At 47.4% G+C, this 18748-nt stretch overlaps 1 protein-coding gene across 1 annotated transcript; it reads left to right on the forward strand.

The window, feature by feature from the left end:
• The first annotated feature begins 35 nt into the window (after positions 1–35).
• Positions 36–18712, forward strand: dgkd (diacylglycerol kinase delta). The gene is given in 26 exon segments (XM_027280328.1): positions 36–298; positions 2509–2619; positions 2711–2791; positions 3585–3689; positions 3978–4110; positions 5307–5413; positions 5502–5627; positions 5713–5815; positions 5996–6158; positions 6244–6352; positions 6427–6566; positions 6708–6792; positions 6971–7069; positions 12923–13077; positions 13168–13264; positions 13380–13487; positions 13589–13702; positions 13779–13913; positions 13999–14162; positions 14264–14375; positions 14482–14574; positions 14680–14799; positions 14953–15070; positions 15185–15315; positions 15457–15556; positions 17406–18712. Coding segments are annotated over 25 exon segments (2937 nt in total). The 5' UTR covers positions 36–160; the 3' UTR covers positions 15547–15556; positions 17406–18712.
• Positions 18713–18748: the final 36 nt, after the last annotated feature.

Here is an 18748-nt window from a genome sequence, read left to right on the forward strand (position 1 = left end):
ACTTCTGGACCTCCTGTCAGACCCTCTGGGTTCTTGTAATGTCACACTTTGACCACCAGATGTCACTAAGCGCCCCTCACACCTCCCCCCTGCTGCTGCCGGATCTCCGCCGCTGGGGGGCGCTGCCTCCCCTGGTCCTCCCCGGGGGTCTGATGGCAGGATGGCGGAGGCAGGGGGACCGGAGTCAGCCGCGGCCCGGTGCCTGGACGAGTCGTCGGACAGTGAGCCGGAGCAGGAGCCCGGAAGCCCGCAGAAACTCATCCGAAAAGTGTCGACGTCCGGACAGATCCGCAGCAAGGTGAGCAGGGTCCCGGAGCGGGCCGGTATCAGCGGGTCTGCTGCGGGCAGTGTGTGTTCATTCAGCGGGGGTGGGCCACACACAGCCGGAGGCACGGCGTCCTGCTCGGGGCAGAGAGCGGAGCTCCGCGCTGAAAGCTCCGGGTCCAAGTTCGCTCCGTGGATGTTCGATGAAAACATGAAGTTAACAGCGGACATGTGAGGGGGCGGACAGAGCCTCCGCGGGGCACGGCACACCGCGCACACCGGACACGGCTCGGGTCTATCATACGTCATCTTTTATCACCGTTTGACGGTTTTTATCGCGGAGCTCGGAGCTCGCACACCCGGGAACAAACGGCCAGAGCTCCGAGTCACCGCCGGGCGGAGGGCTGAACCGGTGCCGCCTCAAAGAGCGGGTAATATTTACCGTTAACCCGGTTATTCCCGTGTTTGGCCTCCGCTACATGCTTTAATCACGGACGTCTCTTAAACTGGGACCGGTTTTAAACCGAGTCTGGACCCGGACACCGACACAGCTGCTACGGTAACGCTCCGGTTAACGGACACCGGGTGAAATAGAATTAAACACGTTATTATTGTCCCGGTAAAACAACGCAGCACACCGGGGGGACCGGGTTTAATCACGGGTTGTGGAGTCGTGAAGAGTCGTGAAGAGCTAACTTACTGAAATCAGAAGTCTGGGAGGAAATGTACCGAGACTAAAACGTCTGAAGACCTCCGGTGTCACCGGGAAATGTTTCTTTGAACCGTTCTACCGGGAGTTTAATGCTAACGCGGCTAACTGCTGCTAGTCGGAGGGTCTCAGGCCCGGCGCAAAGCCGCGCTGTTTCCTACCGCTGCCCTCCGTGAGAGGTGGCCCGCACCCCGCGGCTGCTGACAGGTCCGTTTGATGAGACGTAACGGTCCGCAGAGATCACACGGACCGCCGCTTCATCCCGGGAACAACCGGACACACCGAACCCGTGCAGAACCGGGTCGGTTCGTTGTTTCAATGAAATTAAACTTTAATCAACAAATTAAACTTTTTAAACTTTTTAAAGTTTTAACAACTGCATGCTGCCTTCAGGTGCACACAAAAAGGTGGGAAATCCCGGAGTCAGTGCTCCGAGAGGTTCTGATGGAGCCAGAATAAAGCATAATGAGTTCAGTCAGGAACCGGACCCCGGTCCTGGTCGTGGCTCTGGTTCTGGTCTGTTTGTGTGGTCTAATATCTTGGACTTTAACTCAGCCTACAGACTTTCTTATTTGTGTAATGAGTCAGACTGATGCGGTGCTGCCTAAAGAACTTTAATGATCACACTGAGACACACAGGCCCGGTCCAATCTGTGGTCTGGATGTACTGGGCCGGCCTTCTCACACGGCGCTGGCCTGTCTGACGGTCCCTGAAGGCATCGTGAGCAGCTGTGTGCTCTGACGTGGATGTTTGCGTCACAGGAAGTGAGTTTGGCAGGAAGCCGCACAGTTTCTATTTAAAGCTGCAGAATGAGTCATGTGGGAACCACAGCGGGTCCAGGCCCAGACTGGTTCTGTTCAGAGGGCCCTGGTTTTGTTCAGAGGGCCCTGGTTCTGTTCAGAGGGTCCTGGTTCTGTTCAGAGGGCCCTGGTTCTGTTCAGAGGGCCCTGGTTCTGTTCAGAGGGTTCTGGTTCTGTCAGCTAACAGACTTATAAACTAAACACTAACAGCAGCTTGTTTCAGATCTCACTTATTCAGACCAAACACAAGCTGCAGTTCCTGAGGCTGGCTCCAGAAGTGAGTCAGTCTCCATAAGTCCCCATGTCCAAATGTCCAACTTCACAGCAGAAATAAACATGTTTACAGCCTGGTACAAAAAACAGTTTTGGTCTCTGTAGCTAATTTCCCCGTTCATGACAACTGTACTGAGGGTGAATTTATATACAACTCACCTGTTCACATTATATTAAGGCTTAAAGTTATGCAGGGTTAAGAGCGTGGACGCTTTGATTGACAGGTGGGCGTCGTCTTCTTAGGCAGGAGGAGGGAGGGGCATCCAGCAGCGCATATTTACATAAACATGTATGACATCACTCAGTGTGTCCGTTCTCTGATTGGTCAGAACTTCATTTAGAGAAAGTCTCAAGAACTTCATATGTCAGCTGACTGATGATGTTGTGTTGTTTGTAACGTGTTGTTTGTAACGTGTTGTTTGTAACGTGTTGTATGTAACGTGTTGTATGTAACGTTGCAGACCGTGTTGAAAGAGGGAAATCTGTTGAAACAGACGAACTCGTTCCAGCGCTGGAAGAGACGATACTTCAAACTCAGAGGACGGACGCTGTACTACGCTCAGACCGCTAAGGTGACTCACTGAGCTCACACCTGTCTCACAGTGTGACATCACTATGACATAGGTGATGATGTCACAGCTCTGTCTGTTTTCTGGTCTGCAGTCCATAATCTTTGACGAAGTTGACCTGACCGACGCCAGTGTGGCCGAGTCGAGCACCAAGAACGTCAACAACAGCTTCACAGTGAGTCGCTCGGACCTCGGTCCTGGTCAGCGTGATGAAGGGGGTTTACCCCAGACCAGGACTGAGGCGTGTGCACACACATCATGTAACACGCTATCACTTCATTCAAACACAACAAACTGTTCAACAGTCAACAAACCAGTCATGCTTTTATTGTGAAGAGCTTCCTGTGGACACATACCTGTGACATCAGCAGGCAGGAGGTCAAAGGTCGACCTGGGTCAGACCAGGAGGTCCGGGTACACCTTTAGAACCTGACACCACTCCCTCTGTTCTGCACAGTTGATTATAAATGTGTTATTTCTTCAGAACCGGGCCGTCTGGTTCTGGTCGTGGTCATGTTGACCTCGTCTGGTTTAAGATGTGTACTCGTCATGCTCACAATCTGTTTTCTGTCATGTGATCAGAGTTTCCTCACAGAGGATTCTGTCAGATCATGTGATGCAGGTCATGTGACGCAGCCACAGAGCCTGGAGGTGTGTTTGTTTTGATGGAAACCACACATGCATCACATCAAACATCACGCTAATCTATGTGTGTATGTGTATATCTATATGAAACACACTGTGTTCAGATCTGTGCTGTGATTGGCTGCTTGTGGAACAGCTGAACAGGAAGTGGAAGTTGACGTCTCTTTCTCTGGAAATTACAACAACACATTTCACAGGAAACCACTTCCTGTACACACACACATGCACACACACACATAGGTTAACTTGGTTGTTTTGTTGCTGCAGTTTACAAACTGTTGTTCTGTGTGTGTGTGTGTGTGTGTGTGTGTGTGTGTGTGTAGGTGATCACGCCGTGCAGACGTCTCATCCTGTGTGCTGACAACAGGAAGGAGATGGAGGAGTGGATGGCAGCTTTGAGGAGTGTCCAGAACAGACACAACTATGAGGTAAGACTGAGACCAGAATGACCAAAAATCAGTCAGTATGAAGAAGTGTGTCAGTCCAGATTTTCTGGTCATGGATGTGACATGTTCTGTGTTCCGTACTAATCTGTGTCACACCCAGCAGAACCTCTCTGGTCCGGTTCAGAAGTGTCTATCTGCTCAGCTGTTCTACTTTTAATGGACGCCTCAGGCAGACTTCATAAAGAGTGAAGAAGAAAAATGACCTGAGACAGTTAAAGTCCCTGTCTGTCTTACTGACTGCCTGTCTCTCTCACTGTCTCTCTCTCCCAGTCCACCCAGTACAGCATGGATCACTTCAGTGGGATGCATAACTGGTATGCCTGCTCTCACGCCAGACCGACGTACTGTAACGTCTGTAGGGAGGCGCTGTCAGGAGTGACATCACACGGCCTGTCCTGTGAAGGTAGTGAGATCACACAGCTCACAGTGACAGCACATAGTGATATCACACAGTGACAGCACACAGTGACGTCACACAGTGACATCACACAGTGACATCACACAACAACAGCTCACAGTGACAGCACACAGTGATATCACACAGTGACAGCACACAGTGACAGCTCACAGTGACAGCACACAGTGATATCACACGGCCTGTCCTGTGAAGGTAGTGAGATCACACAGCTCACAGTGACAGCACACAGTGATATCACACAGTGACAGCACACAGTAACATCACACAGTGACATCACACAACAACAGCTCACAGTGACAGCACACAGTGACATCACACAGTGACAGCACACAGTGACATCACACAGTGACATCACACAACAGCTCACAGTGACAGCACACAGTGACAGCACACAGTAACATCACACAACTCACAGTGACAGCACACAGTGGCAGCTCACAGTGACAGCACACAGTGACAGCACACAGTGATATCACACAGTGACAGCTCACAGTGACAGCACACAGTGACAGCACACAGCACACAGTGGCAGCACACAGTGGCAGCACACAGTGGCAGCTCACAGTGCTAGCACACAGTGACAGCTCACAGTGACAGCTCACAGTGACAGCACACAGTGATATCACACAGTGACAGCTCACAGTGACAGCACACAGTGACAGCACACAGCACACAGTGACAGCACACAGTGACAGCACACAGTGGCAGCACACAGTGGCAGCTCACAGTGTTAGCACACAGTGACAGCTCACAGTGATATCACACAGTGACATCACACGGTGATATCACACAGCTCACAGTGACAGCACACAGCTCACAGTGACATCACACAGTGACATCACACAGTGACATCACACAGTGACCGCACACAGTGACCGCACACAGTGACCGCACACAGCTCACAGTGACATCACACAGTGACATCACACAGTGACATCACACAGTGACAGCACACAGTGACATCACACAGTGACAGCTCACAGTGACAGCACACAGTGATATCACACAGCTCACAGTGACAGCACACAGCTCACAGTGACAGCACACAGCTCACAGTGACAGCTCACAGTGACAGCTCACAGTGACAGCTCTGTCAGCTAACAAACATGATAGTTATAGTGTGTGTGTGTGTGTGTGTGTGTGTGTGTGTGTGCGCGTGTGTGTGCATGCGTGTGTATCAGTGTGTAAGTTTAAGGCTCATAAGCGCTGTGCCGTCCGAGCGACCAATAACTGTAAGTGGACGACGCTGGCGTCTATTGGGAAGGACATCATCGAAGACGAGGACGGGGTGAGACACCTGAATATTCCTGACCTTTCCTGATGACCGTGAATGCCTCGTGTGCGGCTCTCAGGTGATCTCTGACCTCTGTCCTCAGGTGTCCATGCCTCATCAGTGGTTGGAGGGGAACCTGCCTGTCTCTGCTAAATGTAACGTCTGTGATAAGACGTGTGGCAGCGTCCTCCGTCTGCAGGACTGGAGGTGTCTGTGGTGTAAAGCCATGGTAAGTCCTGTTACTATGGTGACCATGGAGTCACAAAGGCAGGTGTGTCAGGACTTAGGTGTGCTGTTGTCTCTCTGTCCTGCAGGTGCACTCAGCCTGTAAGGACCAGCTGTCCTCCAAGTGTCCTCTGGGACAGTGTAAGGTGTCCGTCATCCCGCCAACGGCACTCAACAGCATCGACTCTGACGGTGAGTTTCAACCTGCATCTGATCACACCTGATCACACCTGATCACATCTGATCTCACCTGATCACACCTGATCACACCTGATCTCACACACGCCTGATCATACAGGCTCACATCTGATCTCACACACGCCTGATCACACCTGTGTGATTGCATGTTGGTTGCGTGTTGTTTGTGGTCAGGTTTCTGGAAGGCGTCCTGTCCTCCGTCCTGCACCAGTCCTCTCCTCGTCTTCGTGAACTCAAAGAGTGGAGACAATCAAGGTGTGAAGTTCCTGAGACGCTTTAAACAGCTGCTGAACCCGGCTCAGGTGTTTGACCTGATGAATGGAGGACCACACCTGGGGTGAGACAGCAGGGGAGAAAATCCACTTCATGTTGTAAACATTCAGCCTGTCTGTCTCTCTCTGACCTGTCTGTCGCTCCTTCAGTCTTCGTTTGTTTCAGAAGTTTGACACGTTCAGGATCTTGGTCTGTGGAGGAGACGGCAGCGTCGGCTGGGTTCTCTCTGAGATCGACGCCCTCACACTGCACAAACAGGTAATACACACACAGGTAACACACACATTAGTGGGCTGGGCTTGCAGCAGGTAACATGTTGTTGTGTTGTTTAGTGTCAGCTGGGAGTTCTTCCTCTGGGGACCGGAAACGATCTGGCCCGAGTTCTGGGCTGGGGTTCAGCCTGTGACGACGACACTCAGTTGCCCCAGATCCTGGAGAAACTGGAGAGAGCCAGCACCAAGATGTTAGACAGGTAAAGTGATGTTAGACAGGTGAGTGATGTTAGACAGGTGAGTGATGTTAGACAGGTAAAGTGATGTTAGAGATGTGAGTGATGTTAGACAGGTGAGTGACGTTAGACTGGTAACTCAGCCTGTCTGTCCTCCTGCTGCAGGTGGAGCATCATGGTCTATGAGACCAAGTTTCCACGGCAACACTCTGCCTCCACTGTTACCGAGGACTGCAGTGACGATTCTGAGGTAACAGGAAATGACATCACTTCCTGCTGTTGTCTAACATTTCAGTGTGTTGACAGTATGACAGTTTACACCTGTGCTGACAGTTTACACCTGTGCTGACAGTTTACACCTGTGCTGACAGTTTACACCCGTGCTGACAGTTCACACCTGTACTGACCTCTGTGTTTGTGTGATCCAGGTTCAGCAGATTTTGACCTATGAGGACTCAGTGGCTGCTCACCTGTCCAAGATCCTCACCTCAGACCAACACTCTGTTGTCATCTCCTCCGCCAAGTAAGTCTGTCTGTCTGTCTGTCTTCTGTCTGCGTGTCCATCTGCCTGCCTGTCTGAAGTTATATGGAGGTTGAAATAAGGGGACTGATGGTGTTGTAAGTGTGATCAGTAGTATATATTCATGGTTCTGTTTGTGTGGTATATATTCATGGGTCTGTTTGTGTCGTATATATTCATGGTTCTGTTTGTGTCGTATATATTCATGGTTCTGTTTGTGTCGTATATTTTCATGGGTCTGTTTGTGTCGTATATTTTCATGGGTCTGTTTGTGTCGTATATTTTCATGGGTCTGTTTGTGTCGTATATTTTCATGGGCTGTTTGGGTCGGTGGGCGTTTGTTGCGTATATTTTCTGGGTCTGTTTTGTGTCGTTATATTTTCATGGGTCTGTTTGTTCGTATATTTTCATGGGTCTGTTTGTGTGTTCTATTTTCATGTGTCGTTTGTGTCGTATATTTCAGGGTTTCTAGGTGGAGCGTGTGACGGACTTTGTGTCTCGTGGTTGGTAAAGCCTACGGAAGAACACAGAGAGTTCAGAGGAGATCTGAGGCGAGGCCAAGAAGGTAATCAATGAAGGACAGATGTGTCAGACAACACAAAAACAAAAACAACACAACACACACAACACCACAAACAACACACAACAACACACAACACAACCAACACAAAAAAAACACACAAAACAACACAAACAACACAAACACAACACACAACACAAAAACACAAAACAACAACACAAAAAAACAACAAACAACAACACAACACAAACAACAGACCATCGATACAACAACGACAAAGTGTCAGTTTCTCTCTCTCTCTCTCTCTCTTCTCTCTCTTCTCTCTCTCTCTCTCTCTTCTCTCTCTCTTCCTCTCTCTCTCTCCTCTCTCTCTCCCCTCCTCTCTCAATTCAATTAGCTTTATTGGCATGGGGAAACAGTTTACCTTGCCAAAGCGTGTAACAACAAAAAGCACAGATAAATGTTTTAACATAATACAGGAATATTAAATAATAATAATAATAATAGAATAATAAGAACGAAGAAGAAGAAGAAGAGAAGAAGAGATAAGAGAAGAATTATAAGCAAATAATTATAAGAATCATCAAATATGTACAAAGTTCATTATGTCCAGCACGGAGGAGACGGTCTCCGTCTGTCCTTCTTGTCCTCTGGACGTCCTTCTCTGGTCGCAGCAGTACAGAAATCTTCCGCTATGTGTGCACATTGCTGGACTTCCCCAGCAGGTATGGGAGATTTGGGTGGGGTCCAGTGTCTCAAAGTCCCTCTGTGTGTCCGCATTTGTGGAAAGTTTGTGTCTCTAATGTCCTGGTTAGCTGGCAGGGAGGTTAAGAAGTGCAGCTCAGTCTCCCACCTCGCGTTTGTGTGCAGTGGGTGCACAGCCTTCCTCTGGGCAGCAGGTCTGTCTGTGTCGGCCTTGTCTCTATGGCCAGGCTGTGTCTGCCTGTGTCTCTGTCTCTGTCTGTGTCTCTGTCTCTGTCTCTGCCTGTGTCTCTGTCTGTGTCTCTGTCTCTGTCTCTGTCTGTGTCTCTGTCTCTGTCTCTGTCTCTGTCCAGGCTGTGGTTGCTGAGTCTGTACATAGCCAACGTCTTCCTCAGTCTGGGGTCGGTTACACAGCTCAGATAATCTGCCATGCAGTTGTCTCTGTTAGGGCCGAATAGCACTGGAGTTTGCTTTGTGTTTTGGTTGCAGATGTCCAATAGTTTGTAATTTTCTTTTTCTTTAGTTCTGATTTGGTGGGGCCGGATTGTGTGGGGCGGTCTTGGTGCCCTGAGTGTTGGCGTCGATGGTGGACCAGCTGGCTGAGGGGACACCCTTCTTTGCTCTCCTCTTGGCATTTGGGGTTGTATATGGTAGGAGCTGGGCTTCGTGGCTTTGAGGTGTTGGTTAGCATTTGATGGCTCTTTTTTGTATCGAATTAAAAGGGGAAATTGTCCTAATTCAGCGGCACATCCATTACTGGGGGGTTTCCTCTGGACTCTGAGAATGCTCTTACAGATCTCAGTATGCAGGCTTTTCATTGGGTGTTTGTCCCATTTTTTTCAAAGTCTTGATTTTTTTAAGAGGGCCCCATACTTCATTACCATACAGTAAAATGGGTTCGTATCAATTACAGGTGGAGTATTTTGAGCCAGATTCTAGCGGGTTATATCAATAACTGAGGACTTCTTTAAGGCGTAAAAAAGCTTCTTCCCTTGTCTCTGAGTTCATTAATGGATTAAAATTTCCTGTAGAGCTAATTTTGAGTCCTAAATAATGTGTAGTTATGTGTGAGTTCATGTCAGCAGAGCCCAGCTAAGAACTTTTTTGTTTGGGTTTCCCTGACATCTTGTCGTTTCTGGAAGACCATGATCCTGCGTCTCTCTAGGTTAACTGTCAGGCCCAGGTCTCACGAAGTTCTGCAGATGATCTAGTTTGCTGTTGTAATGCCTCTTTAGATGAGCACAGTATCAGATCATCTGCAAAGAGTCGGCATTTAATATCGTGTCAGAGAGAGCGAGGCCAGGGATATCGACGTTCAAGTGATCCGACTGTTCTCTCTTGTCTTCTCTCTCTCTCTCTTCTCTCTCTCTCTCTCTTCTCTCTCTTCTCTTCTCTCTCTCTCTCTCTCTCTCTCTCTCTCTCTCTCTCTCTCTCTCTCTCTCTCTCTCTCTCTGTCAGTTGTCCTACCTGTCCTCTCTCTTTCATCAGTGTGGTGTGTTGAAGGAGAAACTCGACTCCCCTTGAAGCCTCTGAACGAGGAGTCTCAAGCTTCCACTTTCCTCTTCCGGCTCCTCCACCCACCATTGCTGAGGAGCAGGAGGAGGTGGAGGGAGACGTCCTGCCTTCTCTCTTCACCTTCACCATCATCATCCTCCTCTTCACACCTCCTGCTCTCCACGGACCAACACCCCCCCTCTTCCTCCTCTTCCTCGTCTGGCCGCCGCAATCTTTAAACCTCGAGAGCAGCTGATGTGCGAGCCAACAGTCTGAGAAGGCCATCAGACAGATCATCGAGCACACAGAGAAAGGTGAGACAGGCAGAGAGACAGACAGATCATCGAGCACACAGAACAAGGTGAGACAGGCAGAGAGACAGACGAATCATCGAGCACACAGAGAAAGGTGGCAGGCAGAGAGACAGACAGATCATCAGGTAACAATGTGATACACTAATGACCATTTATGGACAAAGAGTAGTGATGTCACTCTGATGAGGTCATATTATAGAGACTTCAGAATTGAGGGTGACATCTGCCATGTGATAAATTGTGTGTGTGTGGTGTGTGTGTTAATGTGTTGTGTGTTAAGTGTGTGTTTGTGTTCTATGTGTGTGTGTGTGTGTGTGTTAAGTGTTGTTAATGTGTGTGTGTGTGTGTGTGTGTGTGTGGTGTGTGTTATGTGTGTGTGTGTTAATGTGTGTGTGTGTTAATGTGTGTGTGTGTTAATGTGTGTGTGTGTGTGTGTTAAGTGGTGTGTGTTAATGTGTGGTGTGTGTGTGTGTGTGTGTGTGTTAGTGTGTGTGTGTGTTAATGTGTTATGTGTGTGTTAGGTGTGTGTGTGTGTGTGTGTGTGTTAATGTGTTGTTTGGAGGTCTGTTTGTGTCGTATATTTTCATGGGTTCTTCGTTTGTGTCGTATTTATTTTTCATGGGTCTGTTTGTGTCGTATATTTTCATGGGTCTTGTTTGTGTCGTATATTTATGGGCCTGTTTTGTGGTATATTTTCATGGGTTGTTTGTTGTCGTATATTTTTTCATGGGTCTGTTTGTGTGTATATTTTCTGGGTCTGTTTGTGTCGTATATTTTCATGGGTCTGTTGTGTCGTATATTTTCAGGGTCCTTGTTTGGCGTTTGTTGTCTGCATGGCTGTGGCGTTTTCTGTGTGTGGTAAAGGCTACGAGAAGAACACAGAGACGTTCAGAGGAGTCTGAGGCGATGGCCAAGAAGGTAATCAGAAGGAAAGATGTGTCAGACAACACAAAACAAAACAAAAAACAACAACACACCAAAAACAACACACAACAACACCCACCACCAACACAACAAAAAAAAACACACAAAACAAACCAACAAACAACAAAAACAACACACAACAACAACACAAAAACACACGCACAACAACACACAAACAACACACAACAACACAACACAACAACAGACCCTCGATATCAACAAGAAAAGTGTCGTTCTCTCTCTGCTCTCTCTCTCTCTCTCTCTCTCTCCTCTCTCTCCTCTCTCTCTCTCTCTCTCTCTCTCTCTCTCTCTCTCTCCCCCTCTCTCTCTCAATCAATTCAGCTTTATTGGCATGGGAAACATGTTTACATTGCCAAAGCGTGTAACAACAAAAAGCACAGATAAAGTTTTAACATAATACAGGAATATTACATATAATTTAATAATAATAATTATTACCCATACGCAAGCACGAAGATTCCCACGCCACAGCAAAGAAAAGATTCAGCAGATAAGACTTTAGCAAGACCACACGAACGAACTAGAATTTACAACCGATTATACCTTATAAGTATCCCCATCATTCATTAATATGTACCAACGCTTCATTACCGCCCCCCAGCAGCGAGGTACGTGTACGGTCTCAGTCTGTATTTTATTTTTTGTCATCTCTCCCTGGTATCTTCGTCCTTTTATGTATGCCGGCCCCCAGCACCTTTTTTTCCAGCAGTACAGACATATTCTTTCAGCATATTGTTGCTGTCACCACTTGCCCTTCTGGAATTCCCCCGCCGGTTACTCGTGGCTTCGTATTGTGCCCGCTCCCTTTTGTGGGGTCCCAGTGTACTCAACTTCCCCAGTCCTCTTCCTCCTGCCCTGTGTTCCCGCCATTGTGCTTTAATTTCGTTTGTTTTCCTTGTCTTAATCCGTCTCCTTGGTATAGCCTTTTGCAGGAGGTTACCGACCTGTCCTTTTCGGCTCAGTCCTCTACCTCCGCCTTTTTGTGGGTCGTTTTCGCCGCTTGCACACGCCTCTAGTCCTGGTCTTGTGGGCTTAAACCCAGCTTTGCATCACGCTCTGGACCAGGACCCGAGGTTCCTTTTCTCCCTTTCTCTCCCCCCCTCCGTTACCTCGCGCATTATCATGGCTGAAGCTGTTGTTTCGCCCGTTCTTGCTTGTTCTCGACTCTTTTGGCCACACTGGTGTCGGTTTCGGGTTGTGCAGCGAGGTCAAGAGTTCGTCAGTGCAACAACCAGGTAATCTATGGGCATCCGACCAGACACATGAAGCTGAAAAACAGACCTTGTCTCCCCCCTTTTTCTCCTTCTCGTTACGCAATGGAAGAAGCGTCCCGTTCGTTGCTGACCTTTCCTTTTCACCGATGTTTACTATACGTGGGGATTTGTCACATCTGGGTGCCCGGATTTAGCTCCTTTATCTCAGGGGCCCGGCGGTGGTTTGATGCTTTCAGTGATGTCCTCTTCACTCTGTATATACACATATATATACTGTATATACACATATATGCTGTATATACACACATATATACTGTATATACACATATATACTGTATATACACATATATATACTGTATATACACATATGTGTATATACACATATATGCTGTATATACACATATATATACTGTATATACACATATATGCTGTATATACACATATGTATACTGTATATACACATATATACTGTATATACACATATATACTGTATATACACATATATATACTGTATATACACATATATATACTGTATATACACATATATATACTGTATATACACACATATATACTGTATATACACATATATATGCTGTATATACACACATATATATATAGTGTATATACATATACATATTGTATATACACATATATAATATGTATACACTTTGTTGATACTGAGGTTTACATTATATATGTCTGTCTGCATCTGCAGGGACTGCTACACTGAGAAATGCGTGATGAATAATTACTTTGGAATCGGACTGGACGCTAAAATCTCTCTGGACTTCAACAACAAGAGAGATGAACATCCAGAGAAGTGCAGGTACAAAAGAACCCTGATTGATCCTTGAATTTAAAACCTTGAATCTCAAACCTTGGGTTGATTCCAAACCTGTGGTGTGACTGTGCTCAGGAGCCGGACAAAGAACATGATGTGGTACGGTGTTCTGGGAACCAAAGAGCTGCTGCACAGAACCTACAAGAACCTGGAACAGAGGGTTCTGCTGGAGGTAAGACGATTAGACACACTGGAGCTGGTTCTGATAGTTCTGCTGGGTTTACATTGATAGAGCTGGTGACATCACTTCCTGTCTGTACAGCTGATTTGGTTTGTTGTCACTGCAGTGTGACGGGCGGCCGATCCCTCTGCCCAGTCTGCAAGGCATCGCCGTGTTGAACATCCCGAGCTACGCCGGAGGAACCAACTTCTGGGGAGGAACCAAAGAGGATGACGTGAGAACTCAACCTGTCTGTCTACCTGTCTGTTTGACAGCCCTGGCTGTCTGTCTATCTGTCATTCTAACTGTTTGTCTGCCTTCCTGTCTGTCTCTCAGACGTTCACGGCTCCGTCTTTCGATGATAAGATCTTGGAGGTGGTGGCGGTGTTCGGCAGCATGCAGATGGCCGTTTCACGAGTCATCAACCTGCAGCACCACCGCATCGCTCAGGTACACCTGTCTGTCTGTCTGTATAACTTGTCTGACCCGTCTGTATCTCTCTGACCTGTCTGTCTCTCTGCCTCAGTGCCGGACAGTAAAGATCACCATCCTTGGTGATGAAGGTGTGCCAGTTCAGGTGGACGGGGAGGCGTGGGTCCAGCCTCCTGGTTACATCAAGATTATCCACAAGAACCGAACCCAGACCCTCACCAGGGACAGAGTGAGTCCTGCAGACCAGTCTGACCCAGTCTGACCTGTGTGTCTGTTTTTCAGTGTGTTTCACAGTGTGTGTGTGTTTATTGCAGGCCTTTGAGAGCACTCTGAAGTCATGGGAGGACAAACAGAAGTGCGAGTTTCCTCGGTCTCCTCCTCCTCAGGCCGCTCTGACGTCTCAGCCAGAGATCGTCTCTGAGGACGAGGCCACGCTCGTCAGGGAGTTTGGTCAGGCAGCCGGAGCTCTGATACACAGGTGATGATCCGTAACCTGATTGATCAGTGACTCATTAATGATCCATAACCTGATCAACGACTCATCAGTAACCTGTCCCGCTGTCTGCCTGTCTGTCTCAGTATCCGGGAGGTCGCTCAGTCTCACCACAGTCTGGAGCAGGAACTGGCTCACGCCGTTAACGCCAGCTCAAAGGCCATGGACGTTGTCTACGCCAACTCCAAGAGCTCCGGGGTGCGAGACACATCTGTCACATCACATCTGTCTGTCTGTCTGTCTGTCTCTCAGTCAGTCTCTTTCTCTAACCTGTCTCTCTCTCCCCTCCTGTCTGTCTCTCCAGGCTCTGAGCTGCAGTGTCGTGTTTCAGATGGTCAGCAACGTCAAAGTTTTATTTAGTGAGACTGAACTGCTGCTGGCTGGAAAGATGTCCATGGTAACAACCTCTACTGTTCTCCACTGGTCTATTCTGGTCTCTTCTGGTCTCTATTGGTCCCTCATGTTACAGCTGGTTCTGATGGTTCTGCTTGTGTCTCTGTAGCAGTTGGACCCGCCGCAGCAAGAACAGTTGAATGTGGCTCTGAGTTCTGTGGCTCAGCAGCTCCGTCGGCTCGCTGATGTATCCTGGTTATGTCCCATCATCGACCCGTCAGACCACGAGGTACTGTTTCAAAAGTACTGGTTCAAATGTACTGGTTCAGAAATTCTGGTTCAAAAGTACAGTACCAGAAGTACTGGTTCAGCATTTTCATCACGAAAACATTTGGAAATGGTCTCTCACCTGTCTGCCTTTCACCTGTCTGTCTGTTCTCAGGGTCCTCTGACAGATTTCTCAAAGAGAAGTCGGAGTGCGAAGTTCCGTCTGGTCCCGAAGTTCAAGAAAGACAAAAACAACAAGAACAAGGAGACGTGTGCGACTTTGTCACTGCCAGGTGAGCTCTGTCACTTCCTGTCTCTCTCAGTCTCACTTCCTGTCTCTCTCTGTCTCACTTCCTGTCTCTGTCGCACTTCCTGTCTGTCTGTCTCACTTCCTGTTGGTGTCTCAGTTCATCAGTGGGGGACGGACGAGGTGGGGGCGTGGCTGGACTTTCTGTGTCTCACTGAGTATAAGGACATCTTTATCAGACACGACGTCCGCGGAGCCGAGCTCATCCACCTGGAGAGGAGAGACCTGAAGGTACCACGGCTAGCTCGGTGTGCGGAGTCGCTGCTCAGAGGACTGACCATGTTCTGATTATTTCTACGTTACCTGTTAGTAACATGTTCGTGTGTGTGTGTATCTCTGTGTGTGTGTGTGTGTGTGTGTGTGTGTGTTCAGGATCTTGGCGTGACGAAGGTGGGTCACATGAAGAGGATCCTTCAGGGCATCAGAGAACTGAACAGGAACAGCAGCGCCAGCGAGGCCTGACTGCAGCCAGGTGAGTCAAAAACATTGAGTCGTTCAGTCGTGGTCCTGGTCCTGACCGGATGGGTTATAATGACGATCCCGGTCCGCATACTCCCTCAGTGGACCAAAGCACATGCAGACTGGATGATCATGGTTAGACCTCCTGTGAGGGTGAAGATGTAGTCTGTGGTCTGAGGTCCACGGTCATTCCTGAATCTGAGTTTCAACAATAGTCTGAGTTCCTGTACCCTCAATCTGGGTCAGTGGTTCTCCACCCTGCCTGGGTCAAGCCGTGCTTCCCCTTTTCCAAGTTGTCAAACTGTTTGCCAGAACTTCCTTGAGGCCAACTGAGGTTCTTCTCCTTGGCCACCCTGAACTCCTCCAACACCTGCAGTCCTTAGATACGCCTCAGTATCAGAGGCTAACCTTCAGGCTTAGGAGTGTCCTCACATCTGCCCAATGCCCAAAGTCCAGCTCCTTGAGTACCAGAACCAGAACCATGTGTAGAGGTGAGCCTGACTGTATCTAGTTGGTATTGTTCACCTCCAGCATCAGTTCTGGTTCCTTCCCTGTCATTGAGGCGACGTTACACGTCTCTGACCGGTCTATGATACCAGTAATCAGCACAGTCCAGCCCTGTACCTGTCTGGTGTTGGCCCACAGGGCAGCAGGTCCATGTAGTTTCTTCAGCTCGTCCACCAGACGCTCCTCTTCAGGTCTGACTCCTAGAGGAGGCACCAGTTGGCACCAGGAGTGTTTGACCGTGATCCTGACCCGGGAGTAGGGTTGTTTTTGGCAGCCTGTTTTAATTTTAGTCTTAGTCTAGTCTTTGTGTCAAGCTGTCATTTTAGTTTTTAGTAGTTTTAGTCACATTCATACTCTTTTTAGTCTAGTCAAGTTTCAGTCAATTAAAACTCTGACTATTATTTTAGTCAGAATTATCCGTGACTATTTTCATCTAGTTCTAGTCAATGGAAATTGTATTTTAGTCTTTTTTTACTAATGCAATTCTGTTTAACTCAGTCAGTATAAGTACCTAGTACTATAGATGAAACCAAAATTTTCTTTTAGCCAAACCCATTTCACAATTCAAACAAGGTTGTCTTATTACATTATTGTTACCTTATAGACTCAAGAATACATCCATTCCAGACACGGAAGACTCTGATTTGAATTTACAACATATTTATTTTACCAACCAAACATGTTAAAAGTTTACACACATACATTTAAATAAAATAAATAAATAAAATGGCATCACATGACAATGCCAGAGAAATTTTAATACATTCATTCATCCATTTCTGTTTTCTTTTCCACTTCTATGTAATGAAAGTGTGTCCAAATGTCGTTTCTTCTTTTCCTGGCCGGCCATCGGTCCCTCTCTCTGTCAGTTGTCTGTCGTTAACACGAACCCATCTTCTAAATAATGCTGCGAGTGGGGATTGAGAAAGTGAGGTCGCCTGCGACTGCGCAGTGCGACCTGAAGTGAGACACAGGAAACAGAAATACTGCAAAATAATAACAACAAGACGAAATAACGTTATAACATAGCGTAACAACAATGAAGAGACATTTTAGCAGAGTTTTTATTTTGTAAACCACATTTAGTCTCGTTTTTATTCGTCAACAATATTGGATTATATATTTAATTATAGTTATCGTCACATGACCAGCATTTACATTGCGTCCCGTCTCATTTTCGTCACGTGATAAAGGTTTGTTGTTTGTTGGATTTTGTCATAATTTTCGTTGATGAAAGCAACACTACGCGGGAGCACAGAACCGGGTCAAGGTGGATCCTCTGAGGGGTGGGGTCAGGCTCAGGTGATTGTTTACATGTTAATCAGCTGATGTTTGTTGTGTTGTTGTCCTCTTAGCTGCCTGCTCTCCTCCTACCTCTGCTGCAATCGACCACCTCAACCACCCGACCCGAACTCTGACCTCTGACCCAGCCTATGACATAATATCTGCAGCTCACTGTGATTGGACGAGGACTCATTCACACAGACCACATGGAGAGAGAACCAGTCAGATGATCCACTAGTGCCTTGTCATGTCACCCACTGACCAATCAGATGATCCCCAGATGTTTTGCAGTGTTGGGACTCCAAACCAGTTAGGACCCGACCTGGGTTTGTTGGAGAGCCAGTTCCAGTACGAACCATGCGTGCCAGATTAAAGGCCTTCGCTGAGCCGGGCCAATTTTTTGTTCCTGTGATCTACCTGCCAGACCAGCCGACCAATCAGAACCTCCTCTGGTCCTGTCGGACCAGGACACAGCAGAACCCTTTAAAACCAGACATGGTGTCAGCAGATTGTCCCCGATCTGCCAAAGAGGGGACGGACACTCTGAGTCCAGATCAGGTTTTGTACTAAAGTCCATATTTATTCTATTAACTAAACTTAGAGACGACGGGACGCTAGAAAGAACCAGAACCTGATCCAGATCAGGTGGTCTGACAGAGACTTCAGCGACAATCGGATCATTCGACAAAGACAAGCTGTTTCCTGTTTGTTGAAGGGACCAAACAAAGAATCACAGTCAAAGTATACAAAAGGTTCAGATGTTTTATATCAGACCTGGACCTCATCTTACACGTGCAGCCTTAAGTAGATCTGAAACAAAAACACGTTTTTAAGGGAGTCAGACTTTCATGTCTGTCTGTCGTCTCTCATGTCGTCAGTTTGAGTTCAGACGTCTTTAAATGTTTCAGACGAGTTTCTATCAACGAAGACGATCAAAGACAGAAACAAGTCACACGTTCAGATGATCTCATCAGACCAGGATTAAAGAGTACACGTCCTGATCCATGTTCTGTTGTTTGATCATGTGACACATGTGACATCACGAGGACATCACGTGATCAGTCTTTTTATGTCAAACATTTTAAATTGTCTGAACTCCACTCATCGCATTCTCTTCAAAATAAAACATCCTGTGCAAACTCCAGTCAGTTTTCAAAATAAAACATCCTGTGCAGACTCAGCATGCCTTCAGCTGTTTGTTTGTCCTGACGAGGTCGTCTGATCCGTTCTGTGTATTTAATATTTAATTTATGCATTAATCTTGATACTGTACGCTGTCATACCTCTGTTTGTACATACGCCCCCTGCAGGGCTGTCAGTGTAAATACATTGTGTTGTGTACAGAGAAACATCTGTGATAAAGTCGTTGTCTCCATCGTTCAGTCTTTTTGCCTCTTTTAGCTCCTTGTTTTGT

The sequence above is a fragment of the Larimichthys crocea genome, chromosome VII (assembly GCF_000972845.2).
Source record: "Larimichthys crocea isolate SSNF chromosome VII, L_crocea_2.0, whole genome shotgun sequence".
Lineage (NCBI taxonomy): Eukaryota > Metazoa > Chordata > Actinopteri > Sciaenidae > Larimichthys > Larimichthys crocea.